The sequence below is a fragment of the Phascolarctos cinereus genome, unplaced genomic scaffold (assembly GCF_003287225.1).
Source record: "Phascolarctos cinereus isolate Bilbo 61053 unplaced genomic scaffold, phaCin_HiC Scaffold_5;HRSCAF=322, whole genome shotgun sequence".
NCBI lineage: Eukaryota > Metazoa > Chordata > Mammalia > Diprotodontia > Phascolarctidae > Phascolarctos > Phascolarctos cinereus.
In genome coordinates, this window is record NW_027555958.1 from 312663543 (window position 1) to 312679705 (window position 16163).

The 16163-nt window shown below is 40.8% G+C and overlaps 1 protein-coding gene across 1 annotated transcript in view; it reads left to right on the forward strand.

Annotated features, from left to right (window-relative positions):
• The window catches only part of ANKFN1 (ankyrin repeat and fibronectin type III domain containing 1), a 186596-nt gene that overhangs the window by 26469 nt on the left and 143964 nt on the right, over positions 1-16163 (forward strand). The window contains exons 4-5 of the mRNA XM_078156084.1: positions 4229-4423; positions 5772-5885. Coding sequence (XP_078012210.1) covers positions 4229-4423; positions 5772-5885 — 309 coding nt within the window. The remainder of the gene's footprint in view (positions 1-4228; positions 4424-5771; positions 5886-16163) is intronic.

Sequence of the window (16163 nt, forward strand, 5' to 3'; positions counted from 1 at the left end):
CAAAGCCAGTCTGACCGTAACTCCAAATCAACCCAGTCTCTGATTACCATCGCCTGTATTTCATTGCATTTATTTTTTTTCTAAGTCACTTTTCTTACTGACAAGATTTTAGGTTACCTACCAAGCTACAGCGGGGTTAGTGAGGAGAGATAGGTTGGGGATTCTTTTTTTGTTATTTGGGATGTGTGTGTGTGTGTGTGTGTTAAATTACATACTATGAGACAACACACGTTGATGGGTGAAGGCTGATTTCATCTAGGTCAGGAATTCCCAGTATGGAAACCCCTTCCACTGATTCACAGACAATTCTCAATAACTTACAGTCTGAGAAGGCTACCTGTGGTACTGAGAGTGTGAGAGACTTGGTGATGGCCACCCAGCTAGAATATGTCAGAGACAGGCCTTGAACCCAGATATTTCTGACTCCAGAGATAACACAGCACTGTGTTAAGAGCCCAGGATATGAAGTCAGAGGACCAGAGTTGAATCCTGGCTTAGCCACTTACTACCTACCCCTTGGAACTTCCTCTAGCACCTGGGGCTTCCCTGCCCTGGAACAGCCAATCATCCAAGCGGCCTTATCACCCTGGAATACCCCTCTGTCAGGCTGGCTCCCTCTTGGATGCCTCCTGGAGCCTCCATTCAAATCCCACCTCAGACACTAACTAGCTGTATGACCCTGGCCAAGTCATTTAACTTCTGTCTGTTTCAGTTGCCCCATCTGTAAAATGAGGATACTAATAGTACCTATTCCCAGGGTTGTTGTGAAGATAAAATGAGATATAGGGTCAGCTAGGTGGCCTAGTGGATAGAGCACAGGCCCTGGAGTCAGGAGGACCTGAGTTCAAATGTGGGCTCAGACACTTGACACTTACTAACTGTGTGACCCTGGGCAAGTCACTTAACCCCAATTGCCTAAAAATAATTTTTTAAAAATTTAAAAAAAGATAAAATGAGATAATATTTGTAAAGCATTTTGCAAACCTTAAAACTCTACATACACACTAGTGGGGTTTTTTGGGGTTTTTTGTCTTTTTATTTGTTGTTGTTTGGAGAAGCCCAGGTTGATCATCCTTCATTCACTTCTCAGCCTTGCTGCTGACGTTCCCTACTTCACAAACTATGCCCTTACAATGGGTACCTTTATTCTCCTTGTCCGATTTCTGAGTTCCCTGTTGTATATTGTCTTCCCCCATTAGAATATAAGCTCCTTGAGGGCAGGGACTAGATTATTTTTTTTTATTCCTATTTACATCCCCAAAGTTTAGCACAGTGCCTGGCACATAGTAAGGACTTAGCAAATGCTAGTTTTCTTCCTTTCTGCCTGATGCTGGGTTAAGTCACTTAACTCTCCCGGAAATTGTTTTCCTCATCTACAAAATGAGGTTGATACGATACAAAGTAGACCCCGAGAAAGGACTACGAGAGCAGCCCTGTAAAGAAGGTAATAGACGTATTATTAATTATATATGTCTTGCTGATGAAGAGACTGAAGTTCCTAATGTTCCAGCTGATTGCCCACATTTACTAAGTGAGGCAATGTGGAACAGTAGGAATAGCATCCTCTCTAGAACTAGAGGGCCTAGGTGTAAATCCCACCTTTGATACTACCTACATGACTTTGGCTGTCATATTACCTCCATGGGCCTCAGTTTCCTCATCTGTAAAATGAAATGATGTGAGTAGATGGCTTCCAGAGTCTTAAAGCTCTAGAGCTATGAACTGGAACTAAATGTAAGTGCATCTAGAAAACAAATTTTAAATAAATAAATTAAGGGAGGGAAACTGAACTGACTGAATGGGCTTTGAGGTCCCTTCAGAGCTTTAAATCTATGATCCCATGACTCCAAGGCCAGCTTTCTATCCACTATAACAAACTGCCTCTCAAATCTGATCTCAGTGAGAATATACTTGTATATATACACATATAGATGTATGTATATAGATATAATGTGTGTATGTAAAATACACACATACATGATGTATGTATTTAAGGTGGTGTCATGGCATTTTAAAAATCGTTTATTAAATGACACGTTCATCCCCCAAGGTATGTATACAATCATGTAATTCCACCATATGCACACACACATAATAAAAAAAATTCACTGAATGGCTTAGCCAAAGGACAATCCCTCCTTTTCTATACAATTTGGGGAAGGGGGGAGTAGGGATTGAGAGGGGGCTGAGAGTACAGTTACTGGGTCAATTCATCAACCAGAAACCAGTGACATGCACTCTGACGCCGAACCCGTGTCTAAAAATACACAAATGTATACGGATTTGTTTGAAACTGTCCAAGCCTATATTTAGGACATTCCCAGCAAGGCTATAATGAGACTGTGTTTGAGAACTTCAGTCACAGCAGACTCCACCATTAATCTGAAGTTAGTTAAATTAACAGCATTTAGGACTGGCTTGTCAATCTCTGTGTTCCAGGAAATTGCACCTTGAGGCTACTAATATTGCCAATTTTTCCACCGGAGTGTGTGCGGGCACGCGTGTGTGTATGTGTGTATGTGTGTATGTGTGTGTGTGTGTGTGTGTGTGTGTATTTTTTTTTCCTTCAGCCCCTCCGTATGCATACACCATCACTGCTTTCTTACATCCACAGCACTTATATTATCATTTATTCTGGCCTCCTTTAGCCTTCCCCAGGGACTTCACATAGTGTAGCTGCTCAGTGAAAGAGTTTTTTAGCTTTATATTTATTTGTTTATTTTTCTGTCACGGCTCATGACTGAGGCTTAAAAAAAAAGTGTGACAGTATTCAGAGTGTGTGATTGACTGCTGGAGCAACATTCATTAACCATGACAAATCTGCAGGAAAACACAGTCCTGAGTGTTCTAAACAGCAGTTTAAAAAAAAAGAAAGAAAGAAAGAAAGAAAGAAAGAAAGAAAGAAAGAAAGAAAGAAAGAAAGAAAGAAAGAAAGAAGGGAAAAAAAGAGAAAGAAAAAGAAAAAAGACTAAACTAATTTTTCATTGACCTCATCTGTAAATAAATTTAGTCTGATGGCGAGCAGGGGCAATCATAAATTAGTATTCATTTCCTGTAATTAATACAAACATGACTATGAACACAGAGAATATGAATATATAACCACCTAATTTCCATTTCAAAATACAACTTAACGGATTTCCACTTGAGTTATCTCCATAAATTTCACCACCCTGCCCACCCCCATAATTGAAAGAATGGAGATTTCCACTTGAGTTATCTCCATAAATTTCACCACCCTGGCCACCCCCATAATTGAAAGAATGGAATTGCCCTCTTTCACTTGAGAAGATCTTGTTTGGGCCTTGAGAGCCACAGGCATCATAGGCTGAAAAAAGGTGTTGAACTCAGTCTGAAAGACCCAACTGAGGAACCTGGCTCTTGAAGTCTCAAATGATTTGCTTGATCTTCTTCTGAATTCCCCTGGAACCTCCATGACATCACACTTATCTTTTATCCCCAGTTTCCAAGGTGCTACCATCTAAATTAGGACTGGTCATCTCAGCTGCTTGGTGGTGGGAATTCAAACGGCTGTCTTTAGAGCGAGGGTTCTTGAGCCTTTTTTGTGCCATGGATTCCTTGGCCAGGCTGCTGAGGCCTATGGACCCCTTCTCAGAATGATTTATTTTTTAATATATAAACTAAAATGCATAGGATTACAAAGAAAACCAATTACTGCTTTTTTTCTCATCGAAGTTCAGGGATTTCCCCCACAATAGGTACCTTTATTTTCCTTGCCCCCAGTCTGAGCTCCCTTTTGTGTATTGCCTTCTCCCATTAGAATGTAAGCACCTTGAAGGCAGGGCCTATCTTTTTTTCTTTCTTTCTTTTTTCCTTTCTTTCTTTCTTTCTTTCTTTCTTTTCTTTCTTTCTTTCTTTCTTTCTTTCTTTCTTTCTTTCTTTCTTTCTTTCTCTTTTTTCATATTTGTGTCCCATGTCTGGAATGCCCTCCCTCCTCACCAATTCCTCTTAAAATCTCCAGCTTCCTTGCCAACACAGATCAGTTACCTTTTCTGATCTCCTTGGTTATTAACACATACTCTCCTTTCAAATTAATGTGTATTTACTTATCTATTTATACCCTCCCAGTATAATGTCAGCTTCTTAGAGGTGTGGGAAGCAGGGTTGTTTCTCTCCTCTGTCTTTGTATCCCCAGTACCTGGCAGGGTTCATTGCCCATAATTGGCTCTTAATAAATGCTTATTAAACTGAATCTCTTTCCCTGCAGTCATCAGCCTTGAAAGCAGGTCAGCACATCTCAACACCTTGGTCCAAGAAGCACAACAGAGGGTGAATGAGCTGTCTGCCCAGGTGGAGAATGAAGGATTCAGTATGGATAGTACAGATAAAGAGAAACAGTTGAAAGCTTGGGAGTGGAGATACCGACTCTACAAACGCATGAAAACGGGCTTCGAACATGCCAGTGAGTAAAAGTCAACTGCCACATGTGATCAGCCTCTATCTTTTTTTGAAACAACTAGTAATGTCTCTTTACCCTTTAGTGGACAACCCATTAAGAGCAAGGATAGTAGGAAACTGAGGCAGAGGGAGGGGAAGATAGCTCTCTTGCTCCATTTTCTTATTAATAAGGCCCCATGTCCATAAAGGTGTGACTCCAATGGCTCTAAGGCTAGACGTACTCTTCTGTTTCATCTTCCTCCCTCCATAAGTTTTAGAAACGCGAGAAAATGGTCCTGTTGACCTGTTTAGCCTTGTGACCTAAAAAAACTGAGGGGGAAGGGGAGGGTACATAGTTTAAAGCAAAAAAAAAAAAAAAGACTTTTGCTTCCATTATGAGACTTACAGTAAAAGCACAGGATCTATGTTTTCGATTTTCTACTGTACTTTGTACTTGTTAAAATTAGCTATGACTGAAGTTTGGCTTCCACTAAATGTGAGAAAACAAAGAATAGAATTTTCAAATTTATAATTTTGTTTTCTTTTTTCCCCACTTCTATTCTTGAGGATAATTATTTGTTTGTGTAAAGTATTTTGCCCCCACTAAAGCACATGAAACTTTCCCTAAAACCATCCTTCAAATGAAACTCAAACACACCAGAAAAGCAAGAGTTGTCATTAAGTATACAGACACTTTTACTTAAATAGTTAATCTTGGTATCTAATTGTAAACAGAAACCCAATTCATTCACTTGCTAATTATTCTTTCAGGCTAAAGAGGTTAGCCAGAGTTCTAGGCTTTGGCTGTGATGTCAACATTGACTCTTAATAAAAGGATTTGTTCTGCAAAGTTTGAATTCAGTCAAAGGACAGCACTTCAGAACCTAGAGGGCCACATGTGGCCTCTGGGCCGCAGGTTCCCCACCCCTGCTATACCAAACATAAGCAGGATGCTATTCCTGGAATCAAAATGACTTCAAATCCCAGCCTTAGATAACTTGCTAGCTGTGTGACCCTGGACAAGTCACTTACCTTGCCTCAGTTTCCTCATCTGTCAAATGGGGGAAACTGTCTCTCAGGGCTGTTGTGGGAATAAAAAGATAAAATCTATAAAGCGCTTTTACAAGCCTTAAATGGACATTATTATTTGCTTTGAGCATGAGGCACACTGGATGCAGCTCACTAAGTCCATGATGGCACTGAATGGTGTCTGAGCGGGTCAACTAACTGGGCTTCTAAGTGAGAATGTCCAACAGTCAGAAGAGACAAAAGCCTCTATGGTGTGTATTTCAGGGCACTCTTTGAAGAGGGGGGAACACTGTTTGAATGGGATTTGCTCTGATGTGGTCCTTGTGTTTTCTCTTCCATCCCAGGACCCCCCGAGGTGCCAACCAATGTCTGTCTCATGGTAACCAGTAACACATCACTCACTGTCACCTTTCAAGAGCCTCATAGTGTCAACGCAGCTGTAGTGACCAAATATAAAGGTATTGGATTTCAGACTTTTTTTTTCCTTCATTGATCCTTCTGAGGAAAAAAAAAATAGGCTGTTTAGGGATGGAGTTGTCTTCTGTTCTGTTTGTTTGTTTTCCTTGCTGATATAATCTTCTCCTATGAATGGGCCTTCAGTGCTGAAACATTTTCTACTGGGGGTAAAGCAGTGACAGTGGACAGGATAGGAAGAAAATCAATGTAGGGGCCTGGACTGTGAATCCTGGAGCTCTCAAAGATATTTTCTGTACTCTCAGTGATTGAGTGTGAGCAGGGTAGGCTGGCTTCTGTTGAGCCAAGCAGAGTACACTACAAAGGGCCAGGCCAAAAGGCAGAATTTCCAGATGAGTAGGCCAATACTACTCCCTTCCCTCTTCCCATAAAAGAGCAGGTTACTACTCTACGTATTTCTTTATTTTTCTTTCTTCTAGCCCTCATACCCACTGTCCTCTGAGGGAGGGCTGCCTTGATCCAGAAAGAACTTCAAGTCGAGGAACGGAGCCAAGATGGCAGAGTAAAAGCAGTGACCTGCTTGAGCTCTCCCCCAAACCCCTCCAAATACCTGTAAAAAATGGCTCTAAACAAAATTAGAGCAGCAGAACCCACAAAAAGACAGAGTGAAACAAATTTCCAGCCCAAGACAACCTGGATGGTTGATTGGAAAGGTCTATCATGCCAGGCTGGGAGAGAAACACAGTTCAGCGTGGGCGAGCAGGCAAAACTGAAAGACCTTCATGTATGTCAACAAGCATTTATTAAGAGCCGGCTACTCGGCAAGCACCGTGCTAAGTATCGGAGATACAAAGAGAAACAAAAAACAGCCCCTGCCCTCAAGGAGGTCACATTCTAAAGGGGAAGACAATACACAAATAACTAGGGACAAACAAGTACATACATATATCTATATCTATATCTATATCTATATCTATATCTATATCTATATCTATATCTATATCTATATCTATATCTATATCTATATCTACATCTACATCTACATCTATATCTATCTATCTATATATATATACATACACACACATATGTATGTATGTATGTATGTATGTATGTATGTATGTATGTATGGGGTGAATTGGGGATAGTCTCAGAGGGAAGGCAATCCAATCCAATGCAATAAACATTTACTAAGTGCCTACTATGCACCAAGCAAAGGCAGCTAGGTGGCTCAGTGGATAGAATGCTAGGCCTGGAGTCAGGAAGACCCTAGTTCAAATCCAGCCTCAGGTACTTACTAGCCATGTGACTCTGGGCAAGTTACTTAACCTGTGTGCCTTAATCCACTAGACAAAGAAAAGGCAAACCCTCCAGTTATCTTTGCCAAGAAAACCCCATGGGTAGTGTTGATATGTTATGGTCACATAGGGAGTCACAAAGAGTCAGACAAGACTGAACATCAGTACACCAAGTACTGTGCTAAGCACTAAGGATACAATTAATAATAAAATAATAATAATATGATAATAATAATAAAGAATGATAGCCCATGCCCTCAAGGAGCTTACAATCTAATTGGGAGAGACAACATACAAAAAAAGAAGCAAGGAAAGTGGGAGCAGACACCTGTTTGTTTGGGAAAGGGGGCTGTGAATGCAGTGGAAGAATTGAGAATAGAGGTTCGGCCCTGGATATAAAGGAAGGCAGTGGGAGGGGTTTGGAACTCCACTCTCCAGCCCTCCAGTCAGAGGGAGAGGAAGCTAAGGTAGATGGGTTCAAAGCTTGAGTTAGCCTGGTGAGGAGATTAAAAGTGATGCTCTTATCCTGGAAGGGGCATCTTGTTCCCAGGATTTGAAACCTTCTGGGTTGATCTCATGCTTTTTCATAGGGCTCCTCTATCCCCATACCTAGAATGCTCTTTTTCTTCACCACCATCCTTTGAAGTCTTTAGCTCTCCTTTCCAAAAAGGTCAGGTGCTGCCTCCTACTTGAGACCTTTCCTGATTCTCCAATTGTTAGTGTCTTCCCCAGGTTGCTTTCCACACGTTTTGTATTTACTTATCTTTGTACATGCAGTCTCCACCCCCACCCCGGGAGAGTGGAAGCTCATTAAGATTTTCCATATTTTATTTCCCCAGTACTTGGCATATTGCAGGCACTTTCTAAAAATGCTTGTTGAATGAATGTTGAACCCCATTATCCAGGCAAAGTGGCTTGGGGTGACCCTCAATAAGATTCCACTGGAAAAACCTGAACATAATTAGTGAAGGCCAGGGACACACCCAGTTTGGAAATAGAGAAGCTGAGGATCCTAGAACTGTTGCAGTTGCTAGTTATCTTAAAAGGAAGAGTGACTCTATTAGCTTCTTTGTTTTCATCTGTTCTTCTGGGAGCAATCATGGTAAATCTCATTGGATGAAATTTAGAGAAATTATTCAGTGGGAGTTAAGTGAGTGTTTGAGAGTTAAATCAAGTTCAGACATTTCTCCAAATGTCCACCTCTTTCCTCCTTTGCATTTTTATAAAAAGCAAAAACAGTGCCAGCCAAACAGATGTTACCTTCTTGGGTTTTATTTGTGAGTTCTCTGAAGGCTTTAATTTCTCCAAACTGAAAGCTCTTTCATGCAGCATCTCAATACCATGTGATCCAATACAGTGTAAGCTCCTTGAGGGTGGAGTACGCCTTTGTTTTTGTCTCTGCATCCCCAAAGTCAACAAGTAAGGTTGGCACATAGTAGGGACCTAACAAATACTTGAATGAATGAATGAATAAATAAATACCAGAAAATTCCATCAGCATTTCCATTTTAACCCTTCTCTCAGGAGACTTATATTTAGCTTGGGTTGAAAAAGAAAGGTCATCAATATTCTATTAGTGACTTGAGGGGATTAATTAAGCATTATGAATAGAATTGTCTGTTACAGGATAAAATGAATTTCCTTGTGTTAATTTACAAGGCTATAAATTGAGTCTTCAACCTGACCATCCACAAGAGTTATTTAACATAGACGGCAAGCTACTGTACACATAGAAACAGCATGACAGCTCTAAAACCATGGATTGGTCTGTCACTTACTATAGGAATATCAGCAAAGTTACCCTGAGACCTGAGACATGGCTAATTATTTTGTTTTCCTTATTTTTCCAAAAAAAATAAAAAGGAGAAAAGAAAGAACAATAGAGAAATCCACTGAGTAAAATTGCAATTATCCAATTGGTTGGAGGGAAGGCTTAACCAAGCAGCATTTGGGGTTTGGCAAAAACATCTCCCACTACTTTCCAGCCTTTCTGGGTTCAGCAAAATCCCAAGCCTATTTGGTCAACCACTTTTTCCCCTTAATGCTTAAGTTTGTGTGTGTTTGTAAGAAAAAAAAAATCTGATCCTTCTGTTTCTCATTTGTTTACACTCAACTCATCAACATGCTATTTGGTAAGAGTGAGAAGATATCCAAGAAGCTTTTTAACAGCATCTTTTTTATAAGCCCTCTCCTCCAGACCTGGGGCTGTGTGTTGTGACAGCCCCCAGCAGAGCGCTTGGATCTCAAGAGGTTCAAATTCAACTTGAGACCCAAGAGGCTTCAGGGGTTTCTGAACTGTGCCAAAAGAGTTCCCTACACCCCAGCCTGTCTGGCTTCTGACCATATTTCCCATACACTCTGTGATGTGAAGGTATATGTGGTAGAGTGCTACTGTTGGGCATTCCTAGCCTCTTCCTTAGCCCCAACAGCTCTGTAGATCTTTGGTTCTCATCTCACCAGTTTTCATGAGCTGTCTAAAGCTGTTTCAGATACATCACTGCTTTGAACTGGAGCCTCACTCCCTGTCTTCTTCTCACTTACATTTCTTGCTCCCACACAATTGCTGAAATGGGTTGTCATTTGTTCTTCTATGAAGATCTGTTGATTCTAGGCCTGTGACCAAAACTCAGTCAGTCAATCGAAATGACATTTTACTGCTCTTCGCTGTAGCTTCAGAAAGGATTCCTCAGGCTGGTTTCATTGTTGACACAGGGGGTGGCATCTGGTTTGCATCCACTGGAAGGGTTGTTTTCTAGATGGTTTGGGTTTTGTTTTCTTAACTGGGAATACTCATAGTTGAAGGTTTATTAATGATTAGATTCTGCAGTAATTATTGCAAGGCAATAACTCTCAAAACCTCCCAGCAAGGGCAACAAGCGAAGTCTGAAATGGTCTGCTTTCCCAACTTATCTTCTAATGGATTGGACACCTCCAGGTATAATTTCTCCCCTTCGTTTTTCTCCACTTTATGAAAATCTTTTGGAATTTTCAAGGTTCCTATCCTTTCACAAATTATGAGGACATCATAAAAGCTGATCATTTGTTTATCTGCTTTCTACAGTGATCAGACTTGACCCTCTGGTAGTCATTCCCCAATTAGTGCACTGGCTTTTCCCTCCAGTTCCTTTCCCATTATGGGGGTGGGACCATTATGGAACAGACCATGATGGTTCCAAGGGAAATTCCTGACAAATTTCTCTCCTGGGAGGAGGCTGCCATCATTTGTGAAAATGCCAGTGACCTAAAAGGAGTTTCTGATCTTGACCTTGAACATTGGCCTCAAGGCATTCGATCACAATGTTTAAGAGTAAATAAGACTTGTGCCAGATCCTCCTGCTGCCTAAGTTTCTCCCTGGCTGTAAGTGACATCTTTGGAAAACTGCCTTGTTCCTCTAGGCCACAGTATTACCAGTTGCTGTGTGGCAAGAATACTGAAGAATGTCACTGGCCAATGGACCCTTCACATTGAGAGGTGTTTCTTGACGTTTCAACACTATCTGTTCGCTTCATTAGGTGAAGATCACCTCCCATGGTTTCCAAGTTGCCAAGGTAGCATAGTGGAAAGAACCTTGGCTGTGGAGTCAAGGAATCTGGGTTCAAATCTCACCTCTTTATGTTTATTATCTGTACATCCTAGGGTATGTCATTAAGTCATCCTGGGTCTCAGTTTCCTCATCTGTAAAATGAAGGGGTTGTACATAATGGTTTCTGAGGCCCCTTCTAACTCAGGATCTTTGATTCCAATGTGGAATCTTAGTTCTCACCCAACACTTTCAATCCCCTGCTGCAGTCATTACTGGCTGACTAGGCATGGAGAAGCAATGGACCTCATTCATCCACTACAATGCCTTCACACATTCAACCAATTATCTCACTTCTTTGATGCTCCTGCTATTCCCAGAGTTGTCTGAAGAGGTACAAAAGCTCCTGCCTTAGCAATGACCGCCCCCATCTCTGTTGTTCATCTCCATTTTCACTACAGTCTATCCCTCAACTATTCCATGCACTTTTCCCAATACGCACTGTCAATGTAATTGTGACATGGAAAGATTTAACAGGCTCTTTTCCTCCAGAGTGTGCTGATACAGAGAATTCAGTTCATCAATGAACATTTATTAAGTGCTTACTATGTGCCATGCACTGTACTATGTGCTAGGCACACCGTAAATGAACAAACAAATAAATGAATGAATGGATGGATGGATGGATGGATGGATGAATAGATAGATAGATAAAAGACAAAAGAGAGTCCCTGTTCATAAGGAACTCATAGTCTGATAGAAGAAACAAGATGAAAATACTATGTGCAAACAAGCTATGTTCAGGATAAATAGGAAATAATCAAGAGATGGAAGGCACTAACACTGAAGGGGAACAGGAAAGGTTTCTTGTAAAGGAAGGAATTTTACCTGGAACTTGAAGGAAGCCAAGGAATCCAGAAGATGGAGATGAGGTGGGAGAAGATTTCAGTCATGAGGAACAACCAATGAAAGTACCCAGAGTCAGGAGGCTTGTTCAAGGCAAAGCAATGAGGCCAGTGTCACTGGACCACCAGGAGTAGAACGTGTAAGAAGACTGGAAGGTTGGGGAAGAGAGGCGAATTCAGCTTGCTTTTGACCTTGGACCATCCATTACTCAGGCACCTTCATACACTAGCTTCTTGTGTTAAGTGTGAACCATCATTATGCCTTTTTCCTAGACTTTATTCTGAGAACATGGCTTCAGTGTCTGTGCCAGCATCTTCACCAACTCAACATCATCTCCCCTACAGTCCCTCAATCCCTACCTTTCACTCCCAGGCTTTATGTAATTTTTTTTTTGGGGGGGGGCTAGGCAGTGGGGTTAAGTGATTTGCCCAGGGTCACATAGCTAGTAAGTGTTATGTGTCTGAGGCCGGATTTGAACTCAGGACCTCCTGAATCCAGGGCTGGTGCTCCATCCACTGCGCCACCTAGCTGCCCCTACTCCCAGGCTTTAGCTGGCTACATAGCTTCCCAGAATGAAGTATAGCATTTAGCAAAAAAGGGAGATTTAACCCCAATCTAAGCTCAATCTACATAAGATCTAGCAAGTGATCAACCTTTTCCCCATTTGAGGCTCATATTCATAGATGGGCTATTTTCCTGAGGCAACAATTGAACTGATTTTGTGATGTTGCTGTTTTTCCACCCTACTGAATTCTTGCTTCTTTGTTATTAGTTGACCTCTAAGGTCCAGTACAGCTTTCAGTCTCTTTTAGTATGATTCCAGTGAACTAGGGTAGATGGTTCACATAGGGTTAGCCTTAGACAAAGCTATGAAATATGTTTCAATTTCATCTATGATGACAATCAAACTTTGGCCACCTTCCACTGCCCTTCTGGACCCTTCACATCAACATCTCTCCTTCCACAGGTACCCACTGACACCTGGCTGTCTAGTAATCCCCAATGTAGATACCCACACCCCCTCCCAGGATAGTTTACACATCTCAGATCCTTTATCTCATCAAAACTTATCTATCCAGTATACTATCCCTTTAAGGCTCTACTAGAGTTGTTGTTACTGTTTAGTCATTCAGTTGTATCTGACTCTTCATGACCCCATGGACCACAGCATGCCAGGCCCTTCTGTCCTCCACTATTTCTCAAAGTCTGTCCAAGTTCACGGTCATTGTTTCCAAGACACTATCTATCCATCTCGTCTTTTGCCCTCCCCTTAATAGGCGATTCACCATTCATCTGATAACTAACTAGAACTAAGAATGTTATAAGGGCAAATTTCTGAAATAGTGTTTGAAAATAGGGCACAGAAAATTAAGAATAAAGATTGCGTGAGAAAATGTCAATGATAGTGATATTTTCCTCTCTAAAATATTGAACATTAAATTATGTATTATCAAAATACTTATCGGCCATGGCAATTGTTTAATACAAGAAGAAGTTCAATTATTCTCAGTTTTGTGGCAAAATTTCCCCAACCCACTCCAGTTTTCATTTTGGACGTAGGTATTCCCTTCCCCCTAACCCTATGGGCCAATATTGATGTGTTCTAGTGATATATTTCAGACCCAAAAGTGTTCTAAAACCAAACCAGTTGGGAAATGCTGATTTGTATCATTGGTACCATCCTTCACTGCCAAAATTTGCATTTTGACATCTACTAAAATTTTGAGGCCACGTGGAAAAATGGATAGAACAAGGAGTCCCTTGGAGTAAGAAAGACCTGGGTTCAGATCTGGCTTCTGCTCCTTCCTAGCTATATGACCCTGGGACAGGAATTCAATGTATTCAACCAAAAAGAGTCTCAGATTTAACTATTACATCTGAGAAGGGTTTCAGTCTGTACTGATCGACAAGTTCCCACACTGGGAGTTATCTGCCACATGAAATCATAGATCCTTTATTTATTTTTACAACAAGAAAAATTTAAATGGGAATTTATGGCAGGGACAACTACAGAGAAATTTTGTAGTAAGAGGGCTCTTCAAATTATGCCATGAAGGGAGCTACTCATAATGTTCAGGGCAGCTCAGACACTTGCCAGCTGTGTGAACTTGGGCAAGGTCCATGGCTTCTCAGCCTCAATTCCTCCATTTATAAATAATACATGGACTACTTATTTCACAGGGAGGTTGTAAGGATCAAATGAGATGGTATATGCTTTCTAAACATAAAACACTATATACTTGTCAGCTCTTCTTATTTATTACTACAAATTCTCGCCTGGTTTCATGAGAAGAGAAAAAAATAAATTAAGAGATTGGAGCACCATCCACACTAAAATGAAAGCCTACAGGGATGATCCCAGCTGCACTGAAACCACCTCTTATATACTTCCAAAGAGAAAGTTGAAAATTCTTAAATATTCTCATTCTTTTGGAAAGAAATACAGAGGTGGGTTGGTAAATGCTTCACTATCGGCTCTGTGGGAGGGAAAAGTACACATGACACACTTCTAAGTCTAATTTGCATTATTTACATTTTCTCCATCACTTTGTTAAGGCTAGACAATCAGCAAAACAATAAATAAAGCCCTGATTTTTTATGTTCATCTATTTCCCAGGTGTAAGTGCTCATGCTGAAAATTTAGCGATCAGTTCTAGTGAGCTGGCCTCAGTACACTTCTATGAAAGATCATTGGCCTTAGCATCAAAGGTCCTGTGTTCAGATCACATTCCAGTGCAAATTACCTGCGTGATATTGGATAAATCACTTAACTTCCTTGGTTCTTGCTTTCCTGATCTATAAAATAGGAGGGGAGGGAAGTAGACGAGATCTATTATCGATGATCCTATTCCTCTCCACTATGGTTGCTGGCACAGTCCTGGTATGTCTGTGCATATGGAGAATATTATCGATAGCCTAGGAAAGATGGTGACTTTTGACTCTTGTTTCACCAGGCTGTCTACTGCCTCTTAGGAAAACTCATATAGACTACTACCATAAAGGTTATTTATATTCCCTTCATTGGCCTGTTCTCTTGATTTTAGGTTTTGTAGCTTTCTGAGGTAGCTAGGTGATGCAATGATTATAGTATTGGCTTTGGAGTCAGAAACATCAGATTTTAAATCTTACTTCAGACACTTGCTGTATGACCTTGGGTAGATCACATAACCCCTCTCAGCCCCAGTTTCCTCATCTGTCTAATGAGGATAATAATAGCACCTACCTCACAGGATTGTTACCAGTATCAAATAAGATAGCATACAGAATGCACCTTTTAAACCTTAAGATGTTATATAAATTCTAGCTTTTTGTTTTCTTCCATTTTATTTGGTCACAGAATCTTCAAATGTTAGTACTGGGAGGACCTTAGGGACCACATAGTCCAGAGGGGGCCAGATTTTCCGCAACATCCCACACTATCCAAACTCCACATGTGAGCAGGTCGCATAAATTTAATTAAATCATTAACTACATCTAATTTCAATAACAATCTAATTGGTTCAAGCCTGCTAGAATGACACCTGGAAATAATCAGTTACACAACAGTAGCAGTGGGCAGGAGGTTAGGACCTAATGGTAGCTAATTAGGCAAAATTTTTCCCCTAAAAAAATCTCAGTTGGGCTGTATCCCCAGGGTTAGGTGAGTTTCATATGGCTTCACGTTAGACACCTAGGGCCCAGTCCAAGCCCACTGCTATATTTTGTAAAGAAAGACACTGAGACACAGAGTATTTCAGGCAGTGTCTTTTCGTGGAAAGTACACTGAATGTGGCATTAAAGGACCTGGATTCAAATCTTGCCCAGGCTGTGTAATATTCAATAGCCTCTCAGAGGCTTAGCTTCCTCAACTATAAACTGAAGGGTCGGGATCATCCACCTCTGAATCCCCATGATCCTATGACTCCCACATGGTCATACAATGAACATGAGTGGAAAAATTAGGATTATAAATCTGGTCTCTTGTTCTTTAGTTCAGAGCTCTTTAACCTCAACCCTTCGTTATAAGTGTATTATGCAGAAACTTCCTTACTAATCCATCAATCAAGAAACATTTATTTTTAATCTGCTACATGCGAAGTACTGTGCTAAGTGCTGAGGATATAAAAAGAGGCCAAAGACAATCCCTGCCTGCAAGGAGCTCACAATCTAATTATCCTTTAGGTTCATGCATTCCTTATAGGTGAAGCCACTTTGTAACAGAATGGTTTGGGCATTTCAGTAACACAGTAACACAGCCCTTCAGTAACACAAACCCCTTGGTTATCAAAGCCTTCATATTGAATTGCCCTCTATAAAGAATAACTATGGCAGATCCAACAGGCTGGTTGCTGTAAATTTGCCTGTCTAAAAAATCTACACTGGGCAGCTAGTTGGTACCATAGTGCATTTAGTGCCAAGCCTGAGTGAGGAAGACATCTTCCTGAGTTCAAATCTGGCCTCAGATACTTAGTAGATGTGTGACCCTGGACAAGTCACTTAACCCTGTTTGCCTCAGCTTCCTCATCTGTAAAATGAGTTGGAGAAGGAAATGGAAAACAACACCGGTATCTTTGCTAAGAAAACTCCTAATGGGATCATGAAGAGTAAGATACAATTGAAA